At 41.3% G+C, this 26,997-nt stretch overlaps 1 protein-coding gene across 1 annotated transcript in view; it reads right to left on the bottom strand.

Moving 5' to 3' along the window:
- Positions 1–23,835, bottom strand: part of LOC134754159 (uncharacterized) — a 108,444-nt gene extending 84,609 nt beyond the window's left edge. The window contains exons 1-2 of the mRNA XM_063690280.1: positions 23,175–23,835; positions 22,883–23,074 (exon numbers count right to left, since the gene is read on the bottom strand). Coding sequence (XP_063546350.1) covers positions 22,883–23,074; positions 23,175–23,472 — 490 coding nt within the window. The 5' untranslated portion in view covers positions 23,473–23,835. The remainder of the gene's footprint in view (positions 1–22,882; positions 23,075–23,174) is intronic.
- Between the last annotated feature and the right edge of the window lie 3,162 nt (positions 23,836–26,997).

Here is a 26,997-nt window from a genome sequence, read left to right as displayed (position 1 = left end):
TGGCCTCTGAGGCCCTAAAATCGAAACTCAAGGTTTGCCAGCGAGCTATGGAGCGTAGTATATTAGGTGTTCGTAGAACTGATCGAATCAACATTCCGGCTACGGCAGCGGTCGAGTGAGGTCGTGCTCACAGTGCGCTCTTGCTTGATTGTTGTCATAGCTTGGTGATCTCTCAGACTTGCTCTGTCTCGCTCGCTCTCTGCTCCCCCTCGTGGTAATTTATCGCAAATTATCACAAGGACAGCCCCGGGTGTGTTAGCTCAGACTTTCTTAAGTCCCCAGTTGACCCGTGTGTCTCAGCCCCTCTGGAAATCCACGCTCGTAGTGGTCGCTCAGTGTTAAAACTGAGTGGGCTTGACGCCGATTGGCCGATACCCGTTAGTTAAGACTTTCTTAAGTCAGACCCGCGTGTCTCTGCCCGTTGAAAAGACCACGCTCGCAGTGGCCGTTTGTGGTGGATACTATAACAGTGCCAAACGAAGCCACGAACGGGGTGGATACCACCACGAAGCCCAATAACCTCAACCCAGTCCGATTCTCTCCCCTCGTGTAGGCACACATTTAGTGGACTGACACGGCGGACAAGTGCGTACCAACCCGACAACGACCCTAGACTCACATTCACAGCCCGGTACCCTAGTAGGCCTAGTTTGTAAGTACGTGCGGCGACCACATTAGGATGGAGGTGACAGCCGAGATTGCGGCGTTGCGGGAGCAAATGGAGGAGCTACGGGCCAGTCACGACCGCCAGTCGGTCGAGATAAGCAACCTGAAGTCTGAAAACGACCTCTTGCGTGCGGCTCTCGACAAGGCTGTTGTCGTGGCCGGCCCAGGCAAGGCCATCCGCCCCTCAATACCGCCATCCGAAGCTGCGCACAGCCAGGCCCCTCTGGCCACCCCGGCAGACACCACGCCTGCCCCGGCCCCTCCGGCCATCATGGGACCGCCGCCGCCGCCGCCGGCGCCGACGGCCGCCATACCAGCCCCCCTGCCCCCGGCCCCTCAGGCCATCGCACCCACAAGCGTGGGCGCCCGTAGGAAGCCCCGTAAAAAGGCAGCCGCGCCTGTCTATGACTCCCCTCCGGCCCATAAGGCCCGCTCCCCCGCGGTTCCTAGCGTAAGGAAATCCCGCTCTCGCTCGCCAAAAGCGCGTGAAGAGCGGGTGTCTGATCGCGACCGCGGCTACTCCCATTCTCCTTTTACCCACATACTGACGGACCAGGAGAACCTAGACCTCATTTACTCCACCGACGACATGGACGACGACACTGACACCAACAAGGAGGAGTGGAAAAAGGTGGAACGCAGCCGTAAGGGCAAACGATCGCGGCCGAAGTCTCCAGCGGACTCGACGCCGGCGTCGAAGACGCCTCGGACTCCCTCCGTCACGGCACCCTCTGTGCAGGCCCCTCAGGCCCGTAGTGCCACTCTGGCAAATGGCGGAGGGTCTTCGGACTCAGAAGTAGATGCGGCGACCCCGCCGACTCCTGCCTCCAAGGCGCCCTCAGCGCCGGCCCCTCAGGCCCGTAGAGCCACTCTGGCTAATGGCGGCGGGTCTTCGGCACCAGGGGTCAGCCATAATAGGCTCGATTTCCTGGTACTGGTGGACGTGCACAGATGGACCGCTGTTAGGGCTATGTTCCAACAGCGGGGCATCCCGGTGCACCACACCGAAATCCAAACCGAGCCCTATTACGGTCTCAAAATATGGGTTCAGGGATCCGATAACTACCGCGCCCTGGCCAGACTCCTAGAGGAACTTAGCGTGCAGTTCAACAGGCGACAGTTCCCCGAGGAGAAAGACCATAGGGCCGTCATCAGGAATGTCCCCAGGGACATCCCTGATGACGAGGTCAAAGCGGACCTCCAAAAACAAGGAGTCATCGTCAGGGAAGTCTGCCGCCTCCATCATAAGACTAGGGGCAAATATGATATCGTATTGGTGAAGACCGATCCGACCCCGGACACTCGTAAGGCTCTTCAAGCCATAAAACACTGCGTAGGAATTTCAGTTAGGGTAGAACCTCCTAACAAGAGGAACTACATCTCGCAGTGTCACAACTGCCAGAGGTACGGCCACAGCGCGCGTGGCTGTCGCTCTGCCCCCCGGTGCGTCAAGTGCGCTGGCGACCACGAGTCTCGCGGCTGCAAACGTCCGAAGGGTTGCAAGGACCCGGAAGGCAGGCGGTGCTGCAACTGTTTGGAGCGTAAACTCCCCCATGGGCATACTGCCAACTTTGGGGGCTGTCCTTGCGCTCCAAAACGTAGAAACACCGCTGGCAAACCGCAGTCCACGCAACCAAGCGGGCGCAAGCAGGAAGCGAGACAGGTGACTCTCCAGTCCGCTTACGCACAAGCTCCACAAGCCCCTCCGGCCGTAGGGTTAGGCACTCCGCGTAGGACCCCGCCGCCCTCAGCGGCCGCAGCCCCCCGCCCGGCGCCTCCAGCGCCCTGGTCCCAGAGGGACCCCCGATCAGTCCGGGGTGCTCCCGCCAGTCAAGCAGGCCGGCCTGCTCAAGGCCCCCACTCAGGTGTCGATCCACGCATCGGAGCCCTCTCTCCTCTGGAGCGAAGGGAATACGAAGCGCTGATCGACATCGCACTGTCCAAAATAATCGCCGCTAGGTCCGGCAGTCAGAGCGGTCAACACCAATATGAATCATAGTTCCCTTAAGCTTAAACCCAGTTCGCTTACCATTGGCATCTACAATGCCAATGGCCTGAGCCGAATGAAGGATGAGGTGACTCTCTTCCTGCGCGATCATTCCGTAGACATTTTACTAGTTCAGGAGACATTCTTCAAACCGTTTATGAGAAGTTTTCGAGTCCCTGGGTTCACTCAGATTAGGAACGATAGGGTGGATAGGCCACTCGGGGGCACGTGCATTTTCTATAAAAGTAGTTTACATTGCATAAGTCTCGACCCCCCGCCACTGACTAACATGGAAGTGTCGGTCTGCCGCATATCGATGGAAGGTCATCCCCCAATATCGATTGCGTCAACCTACCTTTCACCACAACGCGACATACTTCAGACTGACCTTGATAGGCTCGCCTCCTTAGGTCCTTCGGTCATCGTGGCCGGAGACCTAAACAGTAAGCATGTTCAATGGGGATGCGTGGCATCCAACCCCAACGGCATCCGACTCAATCGTCTCTTGCTCGAAAGCATCCCTTTCGATCTCCTCACTCCCCTTGAACCCACTCACTATCCCCATAACGTAGAACACCGACCCGACATACTTGACATAGCACTCCTAAAGAACGTAGGGCTAACCCTGCGTTCTATAGAAGTGGTACACGAACTAAACTCCGATCACAGGCCGGTCCTTTTGAGACTCGGGCCGCACCCTAATCATGCACCTCCTACCAGGACAGTTGTGGACTGGGATCAGGTAGCGCGTGGTCTCCTAAAGACAGATTCTCCCCTGTTAAGAGCCATCCCCGACAACATTACCACAACTCAACAGACAGACGAAGCGATCGACCTTTTCACCAACTACCTCAACGCTGTAAAAAGCGAGGCCTCAAGGGAGGTGTCGGCCGAGGACATCCAACGCCGCCCTCTGCCTAGGGAGCTGAGAGAGTTGGTGACTAGGAAAAATCGAGCTATCAGGACTTACTCTAACTGGCCTTCCCCCGAAAACCGTCAAATCCTGAAGGACTTGTGCCGCGAGTCCAAGCAGCGAATTGCCGAATTTCGGGAGAACTCGTTCAGGGATCTGATGGGTGAGATAAAGCCTAGTCATCTGGCGTACTGGAAACTAGCTAGATCTCTCAAATCAGATGCCGTTTGGTCTACTCCCCCCTTGGATCGCCCGGATCACCCGACCCCCGCGTTCGAGGACGACGAGAAAGCCGAATGCCTTGCGAGTAGCTTAGAGTCCCAATGTACGCCCAGCCTCCTGCCTGCCGATGAAGCCCACGTCGAGAGGGTGAATTCCGAGGTGGACAGGAGATCGCGTCTCCCAGTAACTTCACCTTTCGTTCCGGTGTCGGTTGAGGAAGTCAGCTCCCGCGTAAGGTATCTGCGTGTTCGGAAGTCTCCGGGTGCGGATGGCATTTCCAACCGCATGCTGAGACTTTTGCCCGCGCATCTACTGCTCGTTTTGGTCGGCATCTTCAATGCCGCCCTGACCAATTGTCACTTTCCAGCCGCGTGGAAACGTGCAACGGTCATCGGAATTCCGAAACCGGGTAAACCCCGTACGTCTGCGTCCTCTTACAGGCCGATTAGCTTACTTAGTTCCGTCGCGAAGCTATTCGAGCGAATCCTTCTTACTAGGATTCTTAACTTCACGGTCGCAAATTCAATCGTCATTGACGAACAGTTCGGGTTCCGCGCAGGGCACTCGTGTGTCCAGCAGGTGCACCGCCTCACGGAGCACATCTTAGACGGCTTCTCACGGCTAAGTGGGGTAAAGACTGGTGCGATCTTTCTTGACGTAGCAAAAGCCTTCGACAAGGTCTGGCATAACGGGCTGATATACAAGTTATATCAGATCGGAATGCCGGATAGACTCGTACTCATAATACGAGATTTCCTTACGGACAGAAGCTTTTGCTACAGATTGGAGGGAACGCTATCAGCCCCACACCCCATTAGGGCAGGAGTCCCGCAAGGCTCCGTCCTCTCTCCTACGCTTTATTCGTTGTTCACAAATGACATTCCAAGACACCCGATGGTGCAACTTGGTCTGTTTGCTGATGACACCGCGCTTTTCACGTCTCACGTTCGTCGCGACCTTATCCGGAAATACCTCCAAGAGGCAATCATCGACCTCGGTCAATGGTTTCGTCTTTGGCGTATTGAAGTCAATCCGGATAAGAGCGCGGCTATCATATTCCACCCTACTTTCACCGCGCCGGTCGAAAGGAAGGTGGAACCGGTACGGCTATTTGACCAACCCATCCCGTGGGTGAACGAGGTCAAATATCTCGGCGTCACACTCGACCGTCGGCTGACTTTCCGAAACCACATCCGTAGGGTACGTAACAGAGCGCTGTTCGTATTAGGAAGGCTCGGGTCGATGATTAACAAGTTTAGTAAAATGTCACTTAGAAATAAGCTGACCCTTTACAAGACTTGTGTTCGTCCAATCATGACATACTCAAGTGTGGCATTCTCACACGTGAGTATGTCAAGTCTCAAGCCGCTTCAGGTCGTTCAAAATCGTTTCCTCCGTAGGGCGACTGGTGCCCCGTGGTACCAGACGAACCTCAGTTTGCACCGTGACTCGGGGCTTAACTCCATTTACGGTTTCTTTAAGCAGACTTCGCGGCGTTACTTTGATAACGCTCCGCACCATAGAAATCCGTTAGTTAGGAAGGCTGCGAACTACGTTCCCACTCCTCCACCTCCCCCCTCTGAAGTAACCCGATCCACACTGATTAGGGGACGCTCGGTCCGTCGTCCCAGGCACACACTCACGGATCCGGACGACGCAATCTCAGCGTCCATCGCTAGGATGGCCGCTGAGCGTGCGGCGTCCATCGCGGACACAACGCGTACACAAAGGCTTGCCCGCCGGCGGGGACGTCCACCACGCGACCACATCGACACATTCAGTCCGTTATCAACCCGGTACCGCCGCGTACCGGTTAGCATCATTCCGACAGTCGTCGGGCCTAGCTGAGTTTCTTGCTGGAGTCTTCTCGGCTAGGCTAGGTTGTAGCGAACCAGCGACAAAACTCCCATTAGCTCGATTCCCTTTACACCCTCAGATCAGGTTGAGACCGCTCAACCGATCTGCGCTGGAGCGAAAACTCTTTAGGAGTATTCCAGCGTAGCAAAAACCGTCTCGTGTGATGCGGAAGGGTCCTGGATTTTCCCCAGGCTACCATCCCCCCACACAGTCCTACCGCTCTACTTGCCCCCCCTGCAATAGAGCCCAAGTCAGGTTCAAAAAAAAAAAAAAAAAAAAAAAAAAAAAAAAAAAAAAAAAAAAAAAAAAAAAAAAAAAAAAAAAAAAAAAAAAAAAGATCGAATCAGAAACACGGAACTACGCTCCAGAACTAGAGTTGCAGATGTAGGCGTCAAGACCGCTAAGCTTAAGTGGGACTGGGCGGGACATGTCTGTCGCATGCACCCGGAAAGATGGGCCAAAATGGTTACTGAGTGGGACCCACGGAGCACCATAGACGGTGCAGGCCGGGGTTCAGGCAGACCAAAAAGGAGATGGCGGGACGACTTGGACGCATTCTACCCCAAATGGTGGGAAAATGGCGATGACAGGGTCGAGTGGAGAAAACGAGGGGAGGCCTTTGCCCAGCAGTGGGACACCAAAATAGGATAATAAAAAAAAATAAAAAAAAAATAAGTGGCCATGTCGTTCAGACGCATAGTTTCCGAGATATAAACGAAAAACCGAAAAATGGAATCTTCAAACCCCACTCTCCCGCCCAGCACCAGGGTTACGGACTTTTGATATGTTCACCACCTAACTAGTCCAAACAAAGCTACTAAGTCAAAAATTGTGTTCCTAGCATTTCCCTCTATACCTTCTTATTGCTGGGCCTATTTGGAGATAATGACAAAACTGTCGTTACTTGGAATAATAATTGGTTGTGTTATTGTCGTTATTGATGATAAGTTGATATTAGTTACCCGGTGGCGGTGTTAAAAGTGAGATTTTATATTATCCCGTAGTCTGCGGCTTAGCTAAGCGATGGTATCTACAACAGAAAAAAAACGTACTTCACAGAACAGTTTAAAATCTTATAACAATTACAATCAGCCCCAAGACGTAAAATACTTGTCGTGGAGTTGCATTCTGGACTTTATCTGCAGTTCCACTTCATCAAATGTCACTTTAATTTAATTTAAATGCTTGATTTGTTGATGTTAATATACAAATCTCTATTATGTGCCTATGCCTATAAGATTACAAGAGTTGCTCCACTAGTTCCCTCGATCCCTCATGGATCCCATCATCAGAACTGAATTTTGATAAAGATGGAACCAATCTATAAGTAAATACTTTCAATGATTTTTGTAATCCGTTGCGAAATGACGGGAGTTATGAGGTAACAAACATTTATAAAAATATACAACCGAATTGAGAACTTGCTCCTTTTGAACTTAAAAATAGACGTGTTACCAGCTTAATATCTTAAACATACCTACATTTTAGGAAAGTATAAACTTTGCAGCGCAGATTGGCGAGAGGCGAATGGCGAGTGCCTTCGGCAGGGCAGGGCGAGCGTATGGTTACTATGGTTTACACCCGGCGAGTCAGTCAGCGAGTTAGTGCGGGGAGCGCGGGGGTACGCGGTCTATTTAGTATAAATTAATAAAATGGTTCGGGGCCAAGTGGGCGTCTCGGTATTTTTTTCGGCCGAACACGGCGATTTATTAAGACTTTGCCAGCGCTCGGTCGAGAGCACTGTTTAGCCACTGTACTCGTAATTCAGGCATGGTCCAAGGATCGCAATTAGTTCAAATAGCTTAATTCTAAAGAGCGTTGCATATATGTATTTATTTCGTGCATGAGTGCCATAAACATGGTCTATATTGCCTATGTCGTGGTGGCCGTGATTTCAAAGGATTTAGGTATGGTATTAACGTATGTATTTAATATTATTTAATTAATACAGTTAGTTATGTGGATAGTATTAATTTCGAAATGTCTAGTACGTGCACGATTGACAAATATTTTTTATACCTACATCTAAATTAATATTTCGCTTAAGCATTCAAATAAACTAACATAGCTAATTCGCAAAGCAATAACAAATGGGTAGTATTGAATCCATCACCAATCAATTTTAAAACGGTTACTTTTATATGTTTTTTGCATGTTGACCTAAATTTAGGCTTAATTTTATCGTCTCACTGTCAAGCTATCGGGAGTGTACATCAAAAACAGAAATTTCGTTATACAGAGCATTCTATTTAAGCGATAGAAAGGACAATAGCCGATAGAACGAAGTGGTTGGATTATACACCCAATGATTCCATGAAGCCATCAAAATAATGGCTTCGAATTCCTTCGGATTCATTCAATTTGAGAATAAGTATAGTACTAGTAATACCTATATATACGATAAATTAAAATATGTAACCGTTGCATATTGTTCAGTGCATTTTTGTGTCGTTTGTACTTTTTTGTCTTTTTGAGTGAAACATATTTTATTGTTGGCGACTCTGCACTTAAAGGAAAAATGACGGCTTATAAAAATCTCCACTAATAATTTCCCACATCATAATTTTGTTACCGTTAACATCCGTTGGTGCGAACACACTTGCAAGAGATAAGAAAAAGTGCAAACAATCAATTTACAACGATTTTGCCCCCATTCAAAGCACGTTCGAAAAACACAATCATGGAACCTCTAAAAATGTAAAATGAGACAGTCTTAGATGTAATGCTCCTTTTTAGCCAATTAAAAGACGGTCCCTACAAGGCAAGAAAAAGGGATCTAATAAAATTACATACAAAAATTTTGCTGATGCTGAAGTTCCTAAAGGCTTAGCGCGTAGTTATTGGTGGCTGATGATAGAGGCCGTAAGAAAATGTTCATGTTTCCTTCAGCAGTAAAGTTGCCCGAGACTATTTGAGCACATTTAACGACGAGGAATTCTTCTTGGGGGACGGCACATTAAAGCTAAGCTCCGGACTCTTCGTCCAGCTGTATACGGTAAACCTGGACTTGGGATTAAGCTTGGACACGAATAACGTCGTTCCAATAGCATATGGTTTATGGGAGTATATTATTACCCAACAAAAATAAATGCTTACGTAAAATTTTTCGAACTACTATTAGGTACTAAAACAAAAAATAAATATTAATAAAAAACAATTTATATGTGTATACGAGATAGCAACAACTAAAGTTCTGATGAGTTTTTCCGGAAGTCGATATTTTTGATTGTTCTTTTTTCATTATCAAAAAGCAAATAAATAAATGGCTAAGGATATCCGACTTTACAATACAAAGATTACAAAGGATGAAAGGAGCATAACACAGCTGATAACCAACCTGCCTTTACTACCGGCCGGACTGATGCTCGGGGGATGGAGGTCAATTTTTTTTTTTTTATATCGGTTAAATCGATACCGAACCGACAATTAAAAATGTTCACATAAGTATAAACACCGGGTGTAGTTGGACAGCCTTTGAAAAATTGCCCCCAAAGCCTTGAGTTCAAAACTATTGCAAGATGATGCCTTGTGAGGAGAAATAACTTCAAACAAATTTTACTCTCTGCCTCTTGGATCCTCACGGCATCCATAAGAAGGATTTTTTTCTCACGAGGCATCATCTGGTAATAGTTTTGAACTCAAAGGGTGGCACAGAAGGGGATCCCTTTGTTTCCCATAAACTTATTGTTTCGAATTTCGACAGAAATTGATATCCATATGATTTATGGACATAAACTGTCATATATATACTCATATGTGTGGGTAGATAAATAAACAATCAGTCTTACAACTAGCTTACGTGTATTTCTTGCTCCTCCGTCCCAATACATATTTTACATGGCGCAGTTGGTAGGATCTTATTCCGACTATGTTTTCTATAGTCCCACTTTTCCACTCTTTATTTATGAGTGCTTTTACTTTTTGACCTATTTTAACGATGGAAGATCATGAGCATGTTTATCGTAATAATGTTTTTGAATTATCTGCCTATCTTGCAACTTTTTTAAAATATTTTGCTGAAATTTAGATGTAGACACGGTAGACGCACATGGTACTATGCTACGAATTTTTCTGTGATATAGAAGTTCTGCAGGTGAAGGTAACTAATCCGTGACTAATTTGTTAGCACCTTAAATATATTTTGTTAAGTATAGCACTAAATATTAGTAAATTGTAAAACGGGACTCAATCGCGTATTTAAATACGCGACCTAAACCTGCCTTTAAGGGGGCCACTGACTATCAGTCCGCCGGACGATATCGGCCTGTCAGTTAGAACAAAAATTTGACAGTTCCGAACAACTGACAGGCCGATATCGTCCGGCGAACTGATAGTCAGTGGGCCCTTTAAGACCTGATACCTTAAGGTAGTTCGAAAAACTCGCGCGGCTAGAAGATATTAATGTCAACTTTAGCCAGTCGTCTCCGAGACTACTGACACAACGCCGTCCTCGAAACCTCGGAGGAAATCTTAACACGATACACGATTAAATCCCGTTTTACAATTTAATAATGTGTAACAATCGTGTATAACACTAAATACTTCTAATATTAAAGATCTATACTAATATTAAAGACTATAATTACAAAAGTTATAATATTGATGACTATAATATTCAATCAAATGTCTATCAATAATTATTCAGATATATTTTAACGTACTAATATAGGTAGTTGTTGCTACTAAAAAAGTCGGTTAGGTTAGGTTAGAACTTTACTGCGACCCTTACAGAACCAAACTGCTATCAGAAAAGCGGGTTAGGTTAGAACTGTGACCCTTACATAACCTAAATGCTACTAGAAAAGCAGGTTGGGTTAGGTTATGACCGGTGAAAAAAGACCTTACAACAATTCTTACAAGCAAGTTTATTGCCTTCAACATTATGTAATGATATACCATCTGGACTTGAATATTATGACTAACAAATTCTATGACTAACAATAATGATGACCTACAAAAATCGGAACTGCAAATTATATTGTATACTTTATGCCTATTGACAACAAATGACTAATAAAAATTATGGTGGAAAATGGAAAATAAAAATGTATGGGAACCAATAGAGACCCCACAGAAGACTTAAGTCTAAATTTCAAGACCGGCTAACTTTGTTATAATTCATCTATAGGTGTATACTCAAAAAAGAGGCAACCATTATGATTACATTATACGAAATATGAGGGCTGATCCGAAAGTTGTTAGCTGCTCTGGCTCTACTCATGAGGTCACAATATTATTTATACCATTGTGTGGGATATTTCAATGCTAATTATGGCTGTTTTTAGGGTTCCGTACCTCAAAAGGAAAAAACGGAACCCCTATAGGATTACTCGTGCGTCTGTCTGTCCGTTTGTCACAGCCTATTTTCTCCGAAACTACTGGACCAATTAAGTTGAAATTTGGTATACATATGTAAGTTTGTGACCCAAAGATGGACAAGTAACGTAAACAAATAAAATTTAAACATGGAGACCAGTTTTGGGGGTAAATGACAAAATTAAAAAAAAAGTTTTTCAAACTATATCGTATCGTGTTACATATCAAATGAAAGAGCTCATTGTGAGAAACTCAAATTTTTTTTTTTATAATTTTAGGATAAACAGTTTCGAAGTTATTCAAGAAAATAGGCAAAAAAGACCATTCTCCCTTTATCTCCGAAACTACTGGGTCAAAAATTTTGAAAAAAATACACAAAATAGTTCTTTACCTATAAATCACAGGAAACCTATTAGAATTGTGTAGTCAAGCGTGAGTCGGACTTAATTACTTAGTTTTTGATCCGACCCCTACGGGTTTTTTAAAGACATTTCACTTACATTTCATAAAAAAATACATTGTTTAAATTGTGTAATGTACGGAACCCTTGGAACGCGAGTCTGACACGCACTTGGCTGGTTTTTTTAATTAATGCGATTTTTTTTTATTATTGTATATTTTTAACTGAAAGCTGTTTCGTATGGTTACGAATTCCTTAGAAAAAACGGCAGTTTTAGGCACAATTAAATGAATTTCGTATTAAAATTTTAGTAACAAAACTTCCGTGAGACAGACATATTAAATATATTTATAACGGGTCACTCACGTAAATTAAGTCGAAAACGCTCGACATGTTACACTCCGTACCGAGGAGCGTTGTCGAGGAGCGTAAAATACGTGTGTGACCCGTTATTAATATATTTAATATGTTCGTATTGAAATCTTTGAAAATCGAACTTAAATTTACCCGGGACTAATTATTCTAATCGATAATTAATGTTATATGTATATATATATTTAGATATCAGAAATTTTTACTTTTAATGAAATGACTCATTGTTGACACCTATTAAATCATAATAATGTTTACTCAATTAAAACGATGTACATGTAAAAAAACGGTCGAGATTCGTAATTAACAGCACCTAAAAAAACTAATTGTTTTTTTTAACAATACTGTTTATAAAATGACATTGACAGCACATAATATATGGAGTCTCAATTACTGATTTTCATGACTGATGGTTAGGCAATTAAATATTTATTATTATTATTAAATATTTAATAATAATATAATATATAGGTATGAATATAAATATATAAAATTTAATTTTTTACGTTAATTTATAAAATTTTAAATGGCGAATGTCATTTTCAATATAAAGCCGCGTCGAAGTACAGTAGCAGTACAATAACGACGCCCAAGGGACCACTGATATAATGATATTACGTCGTAATAACCGGACGTCGTACTAAACGAACTGCCAATTTTAATATATATTTTTAATCAAAAGAATTACATCATTTTATATTTATTAATGCGATCATCAAAGAAAAAAAACCATTACAATTAAAATATTTATATTTACGTTAATATTACGACATCTGGTCTTAAATGGAGAGACTTGTGTGTTTGGAAGAAGCCACTTTTGTACGCGTATCACCCGCAAATTACTCGAATCCCGTAAAATAAAAAGTCATAATTCTTGGGGATTTAATAAAAATGACAATCGTACATCAGCAATCAAGCAGTAAAAAAGTTTTTTGCCAAAATTTTCAATTTTAATACAAGCCTTTATCGCTGACTGTGTACTTTTGTTTCAACACGCAACTTATACTCATTGAGACAATTCTAACAAACCCAAACCCAAAAACGTTGGGTTGTTTTATCACACAGTTTCTATGGCCACCTTCTGTGTCCATCGTCAGAAGTGGGTGACAGTCCAAAATACTGCAGTCACCCAGCTTACATAATTTTGTATGTGCATTGTGCAGTTTGAGCTTAATTAAATATTGGGAAGTGGGTTTTATTTAGCTTGCAAGATTACGAAAAGGCATATGACTATTTCATCTTGCTGCGCATAGTCAAAGGGGGGAGAGGAGTTGGGTGCGCGGGACGGAGTAAGCTTTTTACCAACAATTTATTTGTATAAACTACGTCGCTCGTCGTTGTAACCGGACTTGACGGACGGATTTTGTGTCAATTTCCGTCGTTAAAAGCGGTCGGTCGTTATAAGCGGAGTCGTAATAAACGGTTGTACTTTCATAGTAGCTCATACTAGAACCAAACATGTGCCTATACTAACGTCGCTATAACCGGTTGGTTGTTATATGCGAAGTCGTACTAACCGGACTCCACTGTAAAACAAAATAAAAAATAAACTAATCATTTTCTAAAAATGTATTTACACCACTTCAATAAGTACTGAAAGATCCCTCACAATAGTATAAATAATATTGTGATCGCATGAGTAGAGCCGGAGCAGCTAACAACTTTCGGATCAGCCCTCGTAGTTTATTTTATTCGCCAAGAAAATATAGACGTAACAAGGACATTCTGTTCGATAAAACATATTAAAGTATTAGGTCCAAGTGATCATTGAAGATATTTGTATGTATGTATGTATGTATAAACTCTTTATTGTACAAAACACAGAACACAAATATGGCACAGAATAGCAAGTACGAAGGCGAACTTAAGGATGACTCACGTTTGACCGGGCCGTGACCGGGCCGGAGCTTCCGGCGCTTACTTTTCTATGACATAACAAGTGATCACGTGATGCTTTCCATAGAAAAAGAAGCGCCGGAAGCCCCGGCCCGGTCACGGTCCGGTCTAACGAGAGTCATCCTTTATCCCTCTTATGTTTCTGCCTGGAGCTACTTAAAAAAGTCGTGTAACGTATGTTTACAAGAAAAGCACCTATTTTAGATTGCAAAGAGTGTAGCAGGACAGCCTTGGAAGATTGCCCCCAAAGCTAGATGATTCAAACTACTTAGCCAAATGATGCCTTATATTATAAGGTTGTAAGGATATACATAATACTACGCACAACTTTGGAACCCTCCCACTACCCCCTGGAAGGTGACGGTAACCAATCCATAATATGTCTATAATGTATGTCTGTCTGTTACCTCTTCACGCTTATCTGCTGAACCAATTTAGTTGAAATTAAATATAAATATAGTTTGAGTCTCGAGGAAGGATATAAAATAGTTTTTATCCCCGTATAGCTGTAACAATGGGAATGAAAGTTGTAAAGGGAATCAAAATTATCTTGAAATAAACCTTACCTTTTTGTAAGAAATAAAGAATGTTTGTTCATTTTTCATCATTAGGGGGTGAAAGCTGGTAGTGTATGACACGATAGCTCAAGACCTGGACACCTTCCTGACGAGCAGACGCTGCTTCTGGGAGAATAGGGCTACCACACGATGAAAGTTTAGCCGCCGCCTTTTAAGGGGTCTAAAGAGGGTGGAAGTTCGCATGGGGGAAACAATAAAAAGCAGATTGGCTAAAAAATAAGCTGCCCAAATTCGACGAAGATACAATAGACGATAGAAGATAATAAGAAAGATATCAGACGAAGTCGCAGGCAAAAGCTTGTATAAAAGGGCTGGTCTGAAAGTTGTTAGCTGCTCCGGCTCTACTGATGCGATCACAATATTATTTATACCATTGTGAGGGAAATTTCATGCATACTTAATTATATCTTCCTCGCGTTGTCCCGGCTTCTTCCACGGCTCATGGGAGCCTGGCGTCCACTTGGCAACTAATCCCGAGAATTTCGTAAAACTAGTAAGTGTCTACTAGTTTTACGAAAGCGACTGACATCTGACCTTCCAACCCAGAGGGTAAACTAAACCATTTGAACCCGCGACCTCCGGATTGAAAGTCGCACGCTCTAAAGGGGCCCACTGACTATCAGTCCGCCGGACGATATCGGCCTGTCAGTTAGAACAAAAATTTGACAGTTCCGAACAACTGACAGGCCGATGTCGTCCGGCGGACTGATAGTCAGTGGGCCCCATTACCGCTAGGCCACCAGCGGTCTCTTATTATTTAGGTAGGTCTTATTTAATGATTAATGGTATTAAGAGACAGAGAGAGCTCAAGGTGCATTCAGATATCGAAAGAACCAGCACAATATGACCTTGGGACCCGTATAACCTTCGTAACTAGAGAGGGCACTAAACGCGACGGCGACGTCAAGCCTGTACTGCAACTGCAATGACATGAATGACACTAGGCTGCGTGTTATTATGATTACGATAGAGCGCAGGTAAGGCTTAGCCACTGTAACTTAAACCTTGAAGTACTATCCATTGCATAATTAAGGATTGCTCTCGTACTGGTTTACCTTAGCGTTGGTCACAGGTGCGCTTGATGAGCAAGTGGTCTTACATTAAAGTACATGCGATGCCCTGATTGGCTGTAACATTCTACTCAATCAATCAATCAAATCAATCAATCTTTAATGTCAAAAACACATGTCAAAAATTGCAATACAAATAAAATTAAAAATACACAACACAATATATACAAATGTCAAAAATAAAAAACCATTAAAAATCAAAAATACAAATGTCAATAAAATAAAATACACTGGGAATCATTTCATGTTAAACTTAGTATAAAATTCTTTCACTGTGAAAAATGCCTTGTCAATTAAAAACGCTTTCAACTTTTTAACAAATAGCTCGTAAGAAGCCGCCTCTTTTATTTCACAGCTCAGGCTGTTGTAAAAATTTTTTTCTACTCGTCGAGTATAATCTGTGTATTACAACTTCACATGCAACACTACAACCTTACCCTTTTCAACGTTGGATAGTCTATGGCACTTCCGACTCAAGCATAAGAATTTTATCGATACGGTTTAGTCAATTATAAAAATTTTGAAAATGGAACTTCATACATTTCGATTAAATATTTCTTGTTTAAGGAGACTCGATTCAATGCAAATTAGCCTACTTAAACACGCTGCTGCGTCGCATCTGCTTTGTGATTGGTTGGCCAACAAAAACATTTTATTTTAGTAGTTGTAGTAGAAACAATTGCTTCATAAGTCAGAAACGCGCATGTGATACCCTTCATATAGCAACATCCATACCCTACGAAAACCGCTTAGCGTTGCTTGTTAGTCTCCATAGGCTACGGTGGCCAAAATCGAGAAAAAAACTATCTTAAAATTGAATTTAGCGCGGAGCAGGTACCAGGGCCTCATGAGTTACGAGGAGGTGTCGTTGACCAACCCGCCCGGGGCGCCGGGCCCGGCGGCCGGCGCGCGTACGAGTATGAAGGTATCGCGGGCTGCGGCAGCTCGCGTATCTTAGCTGTATACTTTTGGTTTCGGTTTGGTTTGGTGGTATGATTCTACTAGTTGAAAGTATTATTTTTTTGTCTCGTAGAAAAAGTATTGTATACAATAGTGATATAATCAAGCTTTTCAATCTCGTACCTTAGTTAAGCAACTCAGCAAGCTTCGTTGCTTAAACACGGTACTCGACTAAAAAGCTCTCTATTATATCACGATTGCATAAAATACTAATGCCAACAACCCCCAACGAGTTGGACGATTTTGCGAGTCTGACCAAGACGGATTTAATATTACGATCAGTTTGCCTCTGATCCGGTCCCACTATCCCTTCCTAGTGATGTATTGTGCTTGACATAATATTGCACGAGTACAGTGACCATATGATGGATACAAATGACAAAAAAGTACCAGTAAGTTTTTCAAAAATGTGGTACTTACTTCTGATCTATAATGACATATTCAAATACGGTTAACTGGTCAAAAATTACCCTATATATCACTACACAGTCTAAAACAAAGTCGCTTCCTGCTGTCTGTCTGTCCCTATGTATGCTTAGATCTTTAAAACTACGCAACGGATTTTGATGCGGTTTTTTATAAATAATGATTCAAGAGGAAGGTTTATATGTAATATAATACATCAGCATTGCACCCGGGTCGCTAGTATTATAAAAGCAAAACAGTCCGACGCATATACTGAAAATATTATCAATTCGTCTTTAGAAAATCATTGCTATGGGATAGGGTTAAGAACCACGGATGCATCAGTCAGGAACGTTTATATAGGAAAAATTCCGCTACCTTTTCGTCTCAAAGTAGACATTTTAATCCGCTGCCGTTTTCCATTTTAGTCCAAAGTTATTTTATACCATGATAGTAAACATTATTATACTTTGGCTTAATTAGATTAAGAGGAAAGAGGACGGCCGCTTCTCTATACAAACGTAGTCCCCATTTTCCTCTCTAGAAAATATTTTTACATAATTTGATGTATATCGACCATAGCTATGCCCTTACGTTTGACTTTTTTTGTTTTTTTTTTATTATTGTAAAAATGAGGACCGAAAACAGTTTTCATACAAATTTTTAAAAGCCCTTAAAACTTAAAATAGTTAAATATTTGAAAAAATCTAACAGCTTTGGTTGATATACAACAAATTATGTCAAAATATTTACAATAATTTTAGTTAATATCTATAGAGGAAAATGAGGACTACGTTTGTATGAAAAGGCGATTTCGCACGGGTAGGTATTTCGTCTTAAAACGTTTCAATTCATTGGTTTTATAATACTTAAGACAAAAATATTGATTGGAACTAGACTTTTTTCGACATCGTCACATTCCTTTTAAGTCCAACAGTCGCATAAATCCTCCTACGAGTAGCTATGTCATTGAAATTGTGCTATATTATTTGTTTAAATAAGTATTTGCTAATACGTGTTTTCTTCACCATACCTTATCCACCGTTGGCTATATTCATCAAGTTTAATTCAACACACCTTTTAGGTAATAAAATTGATCTAATTTTTTTATGCCAGTACCTCATTAGTCCAGCCATCACGCACGTAGCATGTGAACTATTTTCAACACGTTCAGTCCACTAAAATAGATTTTCTAAATTGAAGGATGGACTTGTGTTTACGTATTAAAGTTGGGTTGTGTTTGGAATACTGTTTTATTATAGGAAGGACAAAATAATATTTATTGCTGTAGAAATAAGTAATACGCAAAGCTAAAATATATTTACTCGTCAAATTTTTGTTTTAATTAACCAACTTTGTTCATAATATTGTCTTCGGTTACCGCGATAGTTACTCATGAAATAAAACTATGAAAACGGATTATATCGCGTATATTGAACTTTGTTCATGTTTTTCTACTCGTCGAGTATAATCTGAGTATTACGACTTCATATGCAACACTACAACCTTACTCTTTTCAACGTTGTATAGTCTATGGCACTTCCGACTCAAGCATAAGAATTTTATCGATACGGTTTAGTCAATTATAAAATTTTTTAAAATAGAACTTCGTACATTTCAGTAAAATATTTCTTGTTTAAGGAGACTCGTTTCAATGCAAATTAGCCTACTTAAACACGCTGCTGCGTCGCATCTGCTTTGTGATTGGTTGGCCAACAATTGCGTCATACGTCATAAACGCGCATGTGACACCCTTCATATAGCAACATCCATATCCTACGATAACCGCTTAGCGTTGCTTGTTAGTCTCCATAGGCTACGGTGGCCACAATCGAGTAAAACAATTGTCTTAAGGCGCTTCGCGCAGTTTTTGGCCAAAAACTGTTACTTTTTAGAGCTTATAACTTCTAAATGAGTCAACCAAAAATTATGAAAAAAATATATATGCATCTTCACTCTATGGACAACAATCGCAACATTTGACTTTTTTCCTGAAATTTGTAGTTTCACCGAAAAAAAAATAACACGACAGGCCGTTTTGCGGCTAACTTTGCTTATAACTTCTAAACGGCTTAATCGATTAAAATTATTTTCAAACTAACAAATATGTTTTAACAGGTTCTACAAATGCAACATAGCTTTTCTTAATAAAAAAATATTTTCTTAAGAAAACGAACGTTTTTCCACATTTCATGCGTATGCAGCCTGAAAATGGCGTGGCCGGCAGTCGTGTGCCAGCTTTGAGACGAGGAGGCTGTGTCGCTCGTCGCTCCGTGCCTTCCTTGCACTATGTTCGCTTATGCACAAGCAAAGTGCTATAATATCGGAGTTATTGTGGCCAAAGAATAAATAACTGCAGAGCGCTGATTTGGTTGCGACGCGCATTAGCGAGCGCAACACGGTATTTTGCGGTCTATTACAATGAATGTAATGATAATATCCGTATATAATATACTATGATATACGTATGTTTGAGAAAACTTCATTTGAAATAAATAAATAAATGTTTTTTAACCGACATATTATAATGTCATTCAAGTTTTACGTTTTGAATAATGTTCCATTCCATCTCGAAACAATAAATAATTGATTTAACATAAGCTACCTATTACCTATTACGTTGTATGTATGAATAGTACCTTTTAAAAAACATTGTTTTTGTAGTTTAAAAATAATTTTAATCGATTAAGAACTAGCAAAATGGCCTATCGTATTTTTATTTACGGAAAAACGTACTATTATGTTTATTGTAGGTTTAGTTAAGTAGTAATTAGTGTTAAATAGTGTAATTGTAGTTATGTCTGTAAATTTTTCATGGGTGATCCTTGCCTGTTAATAAACGTTTTATTATTTTATTATTATTATTTGTATCTCCTTCTGGATTTCAGTAATTATTTCATTGGGTCAACTTGGTGTATTATGTCTTCTAAATGGGTAAACAAAAAATTATGAAAAAAATATATATGAATCTTCATTTATTGTTCAACAATTATAAAATTAAACTTATTTCCGGATATTTATAGTTTTACCGTAATAAAAATAATAAAACAGGCCATTTTGCGGCTAACTGGTTATTTTTACTAAACGGCTAAATCAATTAAAATTATTTTTAAACTAACAATAATATTTTAATAGCTGACGGTCTTTCCACAGCGATACAACCGGCCGACGATTTGTTTTATTAACAATATCATCTAAACTACCATCTGACAAAGTATGAAATGGGATGCGATGACTGAAAAGATTTTTTTACATGTTCATGTGACCAGCTGACGGTCCACCGAGATACAACCGGCTGACCATTTTTTTTATTCACAATAGCATCTAAACTATCATCTGACACAGTATCAAGCGGGAGGCGATAACAATTTTTTTTGCGTGTTTCGGTGGCTGCCATTCCTCAACCCATCAACGGAGCGGCGGCTGACGTCCACAGGGGTTCATCATACATAGCCGTTAACCACTAAAAAAAATGACTGCAAAGCGCTGATTTGGTTGTGGCGCGCTTGTAATAAAAACCGGCCAAGTGCGAGTCGGAGTCGCGTTCCAAGGGTTCCGTACATTACTCAAATTAAACAATTTATTTTTTATGTGAAGCGTGCGTGAAATGTCTTTAATAAACCCGTAGGGGTTGGATCAAAAACTAAATAATTATGTCCGACTCACGCTTGTCTGCTCATTTCTAATAAGTTTTCCTGTGATCTATAGGTAAAGATCTATTTTGTGTATTTTTTTCAAAATTTTATACTTAGTAGTTACGGAGATAAAGGGGGGAATGCTCATTTTTTGCCTATTTTCGTGAATAACTTCTAAACAATTTAAAAGTGCTTGTTGCTAGGCCTATTTGAGTAAAGAATATATTGAATTGAATTGAATTGAATTGAATTGACTGTTTATCCTAAAATTATAAAAAATATACATTTGAGATTCTCACAATGAGCTCTTTCATTTGATATGTAACACGATATAGTTTGAAAAACTTTTTTTTTTAATTTTCTCTTTTACCCCCCAAAACTGGCCCCCGTGTTTAAAATTAATTTGTTTACTTTACATGTCCGTCTTTGGGTCACAAACTTACATATATACACCAAATTTCAACTTAATTGGTTCAGTCGTTTCCGAGAAAATAGGCTGTGACAGACGGACAGACAGACAGACAGACGCACGAGTGATCCTATAAGGGTTCCGTTTTTTTCTTTTGAGGTACGGAACCCTAATAATGATGATATTCCCACGTAATGATTGAGAAAACTTCGAACTTCGAAAAATAACACATTTGTATTAGTATATGAAGCTAGTAGGTACTTTAATTTTATAAGTTAACTATTAATGGCATTATTTATATTTATTTATTACGGATAAAAAAACTGTATAAAATAAACGCACTGTACGCCTCAATTTAGTACATACCAAGCTTTAGCTATAAATCTTAATCCGTCGATTTGACTTAGGTATTTATTTGTAAGAAACAGATAAAACACAAATTAACTAATTGAGGCTTGTAAAGTATAATGCATAAGGGAATATATTTTTATTATAATTTACGACCACTACACGCATAATCTACTCATACTCAAACAACAAAATATCTGCAAAAGATACACAAATACGAGGTATGGCGCCAAATGCCGCGCGCCTCTGGGCTGTAGGTTATTCTTTGAACCTCGTTCCGCCGCAGTCGCCGCACCGAGACGAAATTCACGTACGATCGCAGTGAGCGGGGTGCGGGTAGAGAGACGCTGAGACGCTCAAGGCCAAATCAGCGAGAATCGTCTTAAAATTGAATTTAACGCGGAGCATCATGAGTTACGAGGAGGTGTCGTTGACCAACCCGCCGGAGGCGCCGGGCCCGCGGCGGCCGCGGCCGGGGGCGTCCGAGTATGAAGGTATCGCGGGCTGCGGCAGCTCGCGTATCTTAGCTGTATACTTTTGGTTTGTTTACCTAAGTATATGATTCTACTAGTTGAAAATATTATTTTTTTGTCTCGTAGAAAAAGTATTGTATACAATAGTGATATAATCAAGCTTTTCAATCTCGTACCTTAACTTAAGCAACTCAGCAAGCTTCGTTGCTTAAACACGGTACTCGACTGAAAAGCTCTCTATTATATCACGATTGTATAAAATACTATTAACACCTGTAATTTTACATCGATTAATATTTACAATTTAAGAAAAAACCGGCCAAGTGCGAGTCGGACTCGCGTTTCAAGGGTTCCTTACATTACACAATTATTAATGTATTTTTAATGTGATACGCGAGTGAAATGTCTTTAAAAAACCCGTAGTAGGGGTCGGATCAAAAACTAAGTAATTAAGTCCGACTCGCGCTTTACTCCACATTTCTAATAGGTTTTCCTGTCATTTAGATGTAAAGAACACACACATGTTCGGATGAGGGGGGGGGGATGGTCATTAATGAATTATTATTGACAAATAAATTATCAATCAATCAATCAATCAATAACTTCTAAACTATTTATTTTATTTAAAATTACAAAATAATATTATAATTATATTTGAGATTCTCACAATAAATTTTCTATTTACCTCCCCAAAGTGGCCCCCATGTTTAAGGTTACATGTCCGTCTTTGGGTCACAAACTTACGTAAGTAATATGTGTACCAAATTTCAACTTAATTGGTCCAGTAGTTTCGGAGAAAATAGGCTGTGACAGACGGACCGACAGATATACAGACGCACGAGTGATCCTATAAGGGTTCCGTTTTTTCTTTTTGAGGTACGGAACCCTAAAAATGGCCATGTGCATATGTATATTGAAGGGTTCCGTATCTATTTATGATTCAAAAAAGTCATACAAGCAAGTGCGTTAAAAAAATTAGTAGCAAGAATATGTATCTAAGTACCAAGGCTTTTAACATTCTGATGTGCGTTAGACTCGTTGCAAATCTTCAAAAACATTTTTTGAAAATAGACCGTGTGAGAAGTATTAAAGATAAAATAAATACACATTTTAACTTAAACTCATACTAAATCTGTCATACAGATATCTCACACGACAGAACATATAGTAATTGTAAGTAGTGTAATGTATTCTTATTTGTACGTACCTAATATTGCCCTTTGGGCATCGTGAGGAAACCGCCGCACTAGTCCCAATAAGGCTTAGTTTCCCGCCTAGGTATTGGAAGGCGGATGACATACGCTTTCATAAAACAGTGCCCTAGTGAGCCGTGTCAAAATGCCTGGACAATGCTAGAAAGATGATTATAATTTACCTCTATAAGGAACGTAGATATTAAGGTATAGACAGTCTTCTGACTCATGTGCTAAAAATGGCTCCAGCCGCTCCATGTACCGCTGCCTACCCAAGGACTGTGGATCATCTTTTTTTTTCACAGGAAGCGATTGTAGACACACAGGAGCAAATCGTGTTGCCATCTTTACACCGGACCATGACGGTGCACTGGCTGCAAATTATAGTTAAAAATATATTCATAACTTAAAAGGCGAAAATATGAATTTTATTAATAATTCTATAATATAGATATGTCCTTATTATCTTCTTACCCGGTGGCATAAAACGGAAGTTGCCCACGGGTGGTGCAGCGTAAGGTATACCCAAAAACATTTCAACATTTTGCAAGTCGTATTGACGACTTGGTTTTACAATTAACCCTCTGAGTGCACCCTGTCTCAGATCGTATTCTCGGGTCAGTCTTCGTCCTCCGTCTTCATTGGGCACTCGCCGGTTATCATCAAACGTCCTCGCCGCACTCTTTGGCGCAGATGGAAGCAAGAGGCAGATGAGAACACAAATAAACGTATTGTGATTTATAAGTGAACTCGCGTGCCGGTTAGAAGCCATCTTGTTTATGTGCTTCAGTTTGCACAGTTTACGATGTGCTTAAAATAGTAGGAAGCTTGTTTTTTTATTTGTTTACGCGTTGGTCTTAACAGGAATTATATTATTTTATCTTGTGGAATTAATAAATGCTTCTAGTTACACGTATTATGATTAAACAGGTCAGAGTTTAGTTAAAAATTTACAACATAATTATCACAAGCAAAAGTTCTTAAACAAATATTGGTAGTTACACTTTAGTCCGAGATATTCAACGAAATTTTATTACACACACATACACAGTTTCTTTGTATAACTCTAGATTTCGGCATGAAATGATTATCAGTTTCCGATAAATTGTATTGTTGTTTGCGCGCTCGCGGGTGAGCTCAGCGCACGACTGGATCGCGTCCAAACTGTCCCTGCGCGACTCTAATACCAAAATACTACAGAATGCGGTGCAGAGGGGGATAACATTTGTGAGATATTTTCATCACGAAAAAGAAATCTCAACACGGATAGCGCGAAATAAGCGGAAGCAGCGTAATAGTAAGCTATTTCTATATTAAATCAATAGTTTCCTGGAAAACTAAACAAAAGAAGGAAATTACGGCTACCATGAGTTCCGTAAATGACAGTCGAAAGTGAGAAAGTTAAGGAAAGTGTATGGAGTAATTGTACAGTGCCTCTACCGGTCACTTAAAAAACTAAAAAAATCAACTGGTACCATGAGACAAACGTTTTAACGTGAGTTTTCAATACATGCCTAACTTCACACCTAAAACGTTCTCTTTCTAACTATATAATGAAAACTGAGCCAGAATTATTCTAGGTAAATACTTAGGCGAATAAACGTGACAGACGTCATCGAAAAAAACGTGCGTTTCCTTTTTTTTTTTCGTCCATCTGGACAGGCTAAAGCTCTAAGCCATACTGCCTACGTGCGTTTCCGACGTGACATTTCTGTCAACTTGGAAACACAACAAATACACAGATGCAATTAGCCTCATGCATTAAGTTTATATTTAAGTGAAATATATAGTTTGTCAAGGGACTTTCTCATTTCGGGCGTAGACGGAGAGAGTCATACTGTCTTTGTCTTGCACTGGTGCTGGCGCCCAGAAGAAGGGGATGAGTGTAGTGTTTTGTTCTTATTTACTGACGAGATTTGCTTGACCAACTTTAGTTTGTCAAAGAACTTTCCATTTTAAACATAGAGAAAGAGAATCATACTATCTTTGTCTTACACTAGTACTAGCACCCAAAAGAAAAGGATGTATAGTTTTTTTTTTGTTTTTATTTACTGACAAGATTTGCTTGACCAACTATATTTTTTATTCAGATGTTTGTAATGTTACCGTTATATTATGTTACAGCCGTAACACACTACCGCACCGCACCCATAAGTGAGAGCGAGAACGAGATCTGTTTTGTGCGGCGCATCAAGATCGCGGTGCGGTGCGGTAGTGTGTTACAGCTTTAACATAACATAGCATGATATATAACGGTAACAAACATCCGATTAAAAAATATATAGTTGGTCAAGCAAATATTGTCATTAGAAAAAGGCGCGAAATTCAAATTTTCTATGAGACGATATCCCTTCGCGCCTACATTTTTTTAAATTTGCCGCCTTTTTCTACTGACTCTCTTTGTCTTTTTCTTTTTGAATCTTGTAAGTAAATAAGAACAAAAAACTATCCTCATCCTTTTCTTTTGGGTGCTAGTACTAGTGTAAGACAAAGATAGTATTATTCTCTCTGTCTATGTTTGAAATGAGACAGTCCTTTGACAAACTATAGCAATTTTATACGACGATTTAAGACTGGCTTTTGGTATGAAGTTAGCTGCATAGTTCGTACGAGCGCGCGTTTAATAATCAACTTCAAGTGTATGTATTACTAGCAAAAAGCAGAGCTTTTTAAGGGCTCGCGAAGTTTTTCTACCTCATCATCATATATTTTAGAGTTAGACTTGTCGGTGGAGTGATTTCTATGCATGTTGGTTCTCTGCCTTCTCCTCGATACGACGCGACTATGACGTTGAGACAACATCATAGATGTTGTTTTTTGTGAGGACCCATTTTGTGAGGGCGAAGTCATCGTCTGCTCATGCTGGCAATAACATTTTATTAGGCTCTCAATAGTCCTTACGCCGCGCCATTCCGGTTGCTGCCTCTGCGTGCGTCCCATGACACGGGCAAGAGCAGCAACCGCTCGTTGTAAATGTCAAAAAGGCCTCTACGTGTTGGCTTCGGCTCCGCGCAAGCCTCCTAAGTGTCCAGAACTATTGTTCCGCGAAGGGCGTCAGTCATCATGAGATACTCGGTCGGTCGGTAAGTACCTTTACCAGAAGCATAGAAAACTGCTGTCTAAACGCGAATTATAATAATAATAGCTGCCCGCAGGGCAGCTTGTGGCGAGCTGTTGGGGAGTGATGACCCCACGGACCCGAGTGCTCCAGAGAGTCGGTCAGGGTCTCTGTCTCCGGCGTGTCTTCGTCGGTCGGAGTGGACTCCAAGGGGACCCGCAGGACTCTCAGCTCTGGCTTGCCTTCATTGGCCGTCCAGAGGGGAGTCGTAAGAGCTATATGCTCCAGGGGTGGAAGTGAAAGATGCATAAGACGCGAGTTGGCACAGTGGCTGTTAACATCAGTCACTGGGTAGAAAGCGGCGCACACCTCTCGACACCCCTGAGCCGCTCACACCGGTTGCTCCTGGTCGTCTTCACGACGGCAGTTTCAGGGGCCCATCTAGTCAGTGGCAAGTCACCACCTGCCTCGATAACGTGTGTTAGCATTGTTATGGCAGGTGTCCGGACTTCTTTTCAATAGCCCAGTCTCATTGTCCACCCAAACTTCAATCCATAGACCGGTATACTGTTTACTTTCTCTACAATAGTCACGCAAAAAAAAAAATAACGCCTTTAACTTCACATTCATAGACCCTTGTGGATACCCTGGTTTGATTCTGCCAACCTCTCTAGAAAAGTGTTAGTCTCAGCTTCCCGAGTCCGGTCCGGACACATCCCTACAAACAAATTTCTGTGCATGATGGGTGTTAAATCGTCACCACTGTGTGCAAACTGTCAGAAGACTGATGACTTGTCTCACGTGTTGTTGGAATGCGTCCGGAATTCGGACTTGAGAAAAAGAATTTTTGGTAGTCTGGGCTCCATGCACAATGGACAGATCAATTGTTGGTTGGCAGAGCCTATATCGGACAAAGCAATCAGTGTTTACTACTTTATTGACCTCTCCCTTGAGTAGGGAACTATGATAGCACCCATGAGGCTGACATGTTCACCTAGAGTGTCCAAAGCCTCCATAAAAACCAGATTAAAAAAAAAAAAAAACAACATTTAAATATCCAACTTCTTGTCCTAAGCCTTTGTCCATATCCAACGATTTTATTTATTATTGTAACCAGGGTGCGTACTTGCGTAGCCCACATGCCGAATATCGTTTACGATCCGTAACGAACGAAAGGCAGATATCACTGTCGCACTAATATGGAAGAGTGATAGAGAGACAGAAAGTTCGGCCGAATTA

Source organism: Cydia strobilella, chromosome Z (genome assembly GCF_947568885.1).
Source record: "Cydia strobilella chromosome Z, ilCydStro3.1, whole genome shotgun sequence".
Taxonomy (NCBI): domain Eukaryota; kingdom Metazoa; phylum Arthropoda; class Insecta; order Lepidoptera; family Tortricidae; genus Cydia; species Cydia strobilella.
Note: the sequence above shows the minus strand (reverse complement) of the source record. Positions and strands in the feature narration are given on the sequence as shown.